The 3,008-nt window shown below is 34.1% G+C and overlaps 1 protein-coding gene across 1 annotated transcript in view; it reads right to left on the bottom strand.

Annotated features, from left to right (window-relative positions):
• The window catches only part of galnt9 (polypeptide N-acetylgalactosaminyltransferase 9), a 184,903-nt gene that overhangs the window by 130,583 nt on the left and 51,312 nt on the right, over nt 1-3,008 (bottom strand). Inside the window, exon 3 of the mRNA XM_037681249.1 lies at nt 2,742-2,916. Coding sequence (XP_037537177.1) covers nt 2,742-2,916 — 175 coding nt within the window. The remainder of the gene's footprint in view (nt 1-2,741; nt 2,917-3,008) is intronic.

Genomic DNA, 3,008 nt, shown 5'->3' with positions numbered 1-3,008 from the left:
TCGTCAACATACCTGAACCAATGACTTGGTGGTGTCCCTGAAAAGGATTTTGGTTGTCAGCAGCAATCTGGTTGATCTACTCTGAGAAGGTGTTATTTATGACTGAGCTTTATACAGCACCTCAGACTGAGGAAGTCTTTCGGATGAAAGACGAAACGTTTCTACATGTTTTTTGTTGTTTTGCTTTCTTTTGTTTTTTGAATGTCCAGAGGACCAGATTTAACTTTTTTTTACATTTGATGTATATCTGCAAGTGATTTACTTTTGGAGAAATGTAAGTTAAGAGGGCCGCTACTATTTGAAGTCACATAAACAGAAATCATTCAGTCAGTTTTACCGATGTACAAAAACTTGGTGTCTTTGTAGCTGATAGTTATGTACAACACAACTCCAAGTGTTACTTACTGTGTAGGATTTTTGTCTAAATCTTCAGCACAAACTAGAGTCATCCCAATTAGTTTTTTATTTTAAAACAAAATCTCAAACCATTGAATGTTTTTTTAAGAAAACTTTCAGGAACTATTCACTGGATTAACATCCACTGACAGATCAACTGTTTGAGCTATTTTATTTCAAGAGAGCTGCCGCATCTAATCAACATTTCCCAGCACCAAAACGGCTATATCTTAGTAAATTTTACAGACGTTAGGCTAAAATTTGCAAGACATTACACAAGATCACAGTTAACATGATCTTCAAGGTTTGATCAAAACATATACAATGCTGTCACTTCTGAACTGAATTTAAATATCTGGCATGAATCACAGTGAGTGATATGCATTCACTTAATAAATGATAGGCTTTTATTAATGTAATTGCAAAACATAATACTGATTTAGCATAAAACAGTGGTCTCTGATTATTAGCATCTTCAAGTTCTGCAGAAACCTGTTAAATGCTCGTTCAATAGACCAGCTCTAAATTGGTTTAAATCATATTTATCTGATAGATGCCAATTTATAAATGTAAATAATGAATCTTCTTTGTACTCCAAAGTTAGTCATGGAGTGCCTCAGGGTTCAGTATTTGGACCAATACTCTTTACCTTATATATGCTTCCATTAGGTAATCTATTACTCAGACTACAAGCATGCTTTAAAGATAAAATCCTGGATGACCCTTAATTTTCTGCTTTTGAACACAGACAAGAGTGAGGTTTTAGTTTTTGGACTTGAGAATCTTAGGAATAAATTTTTCAGTCTTTCACCCTTTTTGGATGGCATTAATCTGTCCTTCAGTTCTAATGAAAAAATCTTGGTGTTATTTTTTATCAGGACATGTCTTTTATCCCCCACATTAAAAACGTTACTAGAACTGCCTTCTTCCATCTGCGTAATATCACTAAAATTAGAAACATCTCATCGAAAATGATGCAGAAAAACTGGTTCATGCATTTGTCATGTCTAGACTGGACTATTGCAATGGTTTATTATCTGGATGTCCAAATACTTCTTTTAAAATGTCTTCAATTGATCCAAAATGCTGCTGCCAGAGTCTTAACTGGAGTTAGTAGGAGAGATCATATCTCTCCAGTTTTAGCTTCTCTCCATTGGCTCCCTGTCAAATCCAGAATTGAATTCAAAATCTTACTTCTAACTTACAAAGCCCTCAACAACCTAGCTCAATCTTATATTCGATATCTTATTTGATGTATTTTAAAAAAGGAGAAAGACAGTTTTCATTTGAACATTTGTGATTAAAAGTTTTTTTTTCTCCACTGTCAGATCAAATTTTTTGCTCACACTATACTGTACAATAAAAGTAGTGTCACCTTTGACACAAAAACTAGAGTGGGAGATGGACTTTATAATAAATCTGGTGAACAACTGTTATACGGCAACAGTTAATGAGGTAATAAACTACAAGTCCTGTTGGTTAATTTGGTTCAACTGTGGTTGTTTGCAGATTCATTCGAGTGCAAACTGAAACACTGAGGCAAAGTCTGAAAATAATGAACCAATGTATGAGAATCGTTGTAAAAACTGAACAATTTGACATTTTTCCAAATAAATATAAAAACCAAGCCTTCCACTGCATATATTTGTGTTTTTCCACTGAACAACAAGAAATGTGGGAATTTTTAGCCAGTCTTGTCAATCAAGATATGAGTACTGTATTCATACAGTATTTTGTTTACATTATAGATATTTATTTAACAAGAATATCTGCATGGCTTACATCCAGATACAATATCATGAGTTTAACACAGCTGTCTCTAACTGCTGTTCTTTTCTATTCCTCTACTTCTTTTTTTCCCCAGGCAGCTTCTCTTCTAAAAAAGATTATTTCTACTTAAAATACCAACATGACGGGCACATTTAGGTACCATCTTCATCTAATTGTTTTCATATTTAAGCTTACAAACATAAGAATGAGACCACAAGAATACAGTATGTGCCCAGATCCCACAACTATAATAATTTAAAAATGCTCACTATTTGACCTCTACTGGCTCTTACCTTTCACAATATCTCATTCAGTGGCATAAACAAAACATAATATTAAGCATCTGTTATTGATAATAATAAAAACAAAATGCTTGAAATTAATAAATCTTTCCTGAAGAGCTGTTTCAGTCAAAACCTTGCTTTAGACAATGCCTAAAATAGACCACACTGTGTGTAATTTAAAGATAAATCTACGTGACATGCCTCTGTCATAATAAAAGGCAAAAAGCCAAAGGTTAGACAGGACAAAGCAACAGTTTGGACCTAATCCTGTTAAACACAACCTTTCCTTACCAGCCAGTGTTGAACTCAACATGAGCATCAAAGAAGCCGACAACAGGCGACGTGGCTGCGTTCCAGCCATGTATTCTGGCTCGGATCAAACCTTCTCGCTTGCTGTTTCTCACAATTTTCACCAGGCCCGGGTAGCGTTTGTTCACATACTGGTCCAAGTTGAATTTCAGCTCCACTAGAACAGAAGAGGAGACAGAAAATATATATATATATATTAATGAAAAAATAACATTTGATTAGATTTTTTAATATTTATATTGTGTATAT

Source organism: Nematolebias whitei, chromosome 8, assembly GCF_014905685.2.
Source record: "Nematolebias whitei isolate Nwh7 chromosome 8, NemWhi1, whole genome shotgun sequence".
Classification (NCBI taxonomy): Eukaryota; Metazoa; Chordata; class Actinopteri; order Cyprinodontiformes; family Rivulidae; genus Nematolebias; species Nematolebias whitei.
This window is presented reverse-complemented; position numbering and strand designations above follow the sequence as displayed.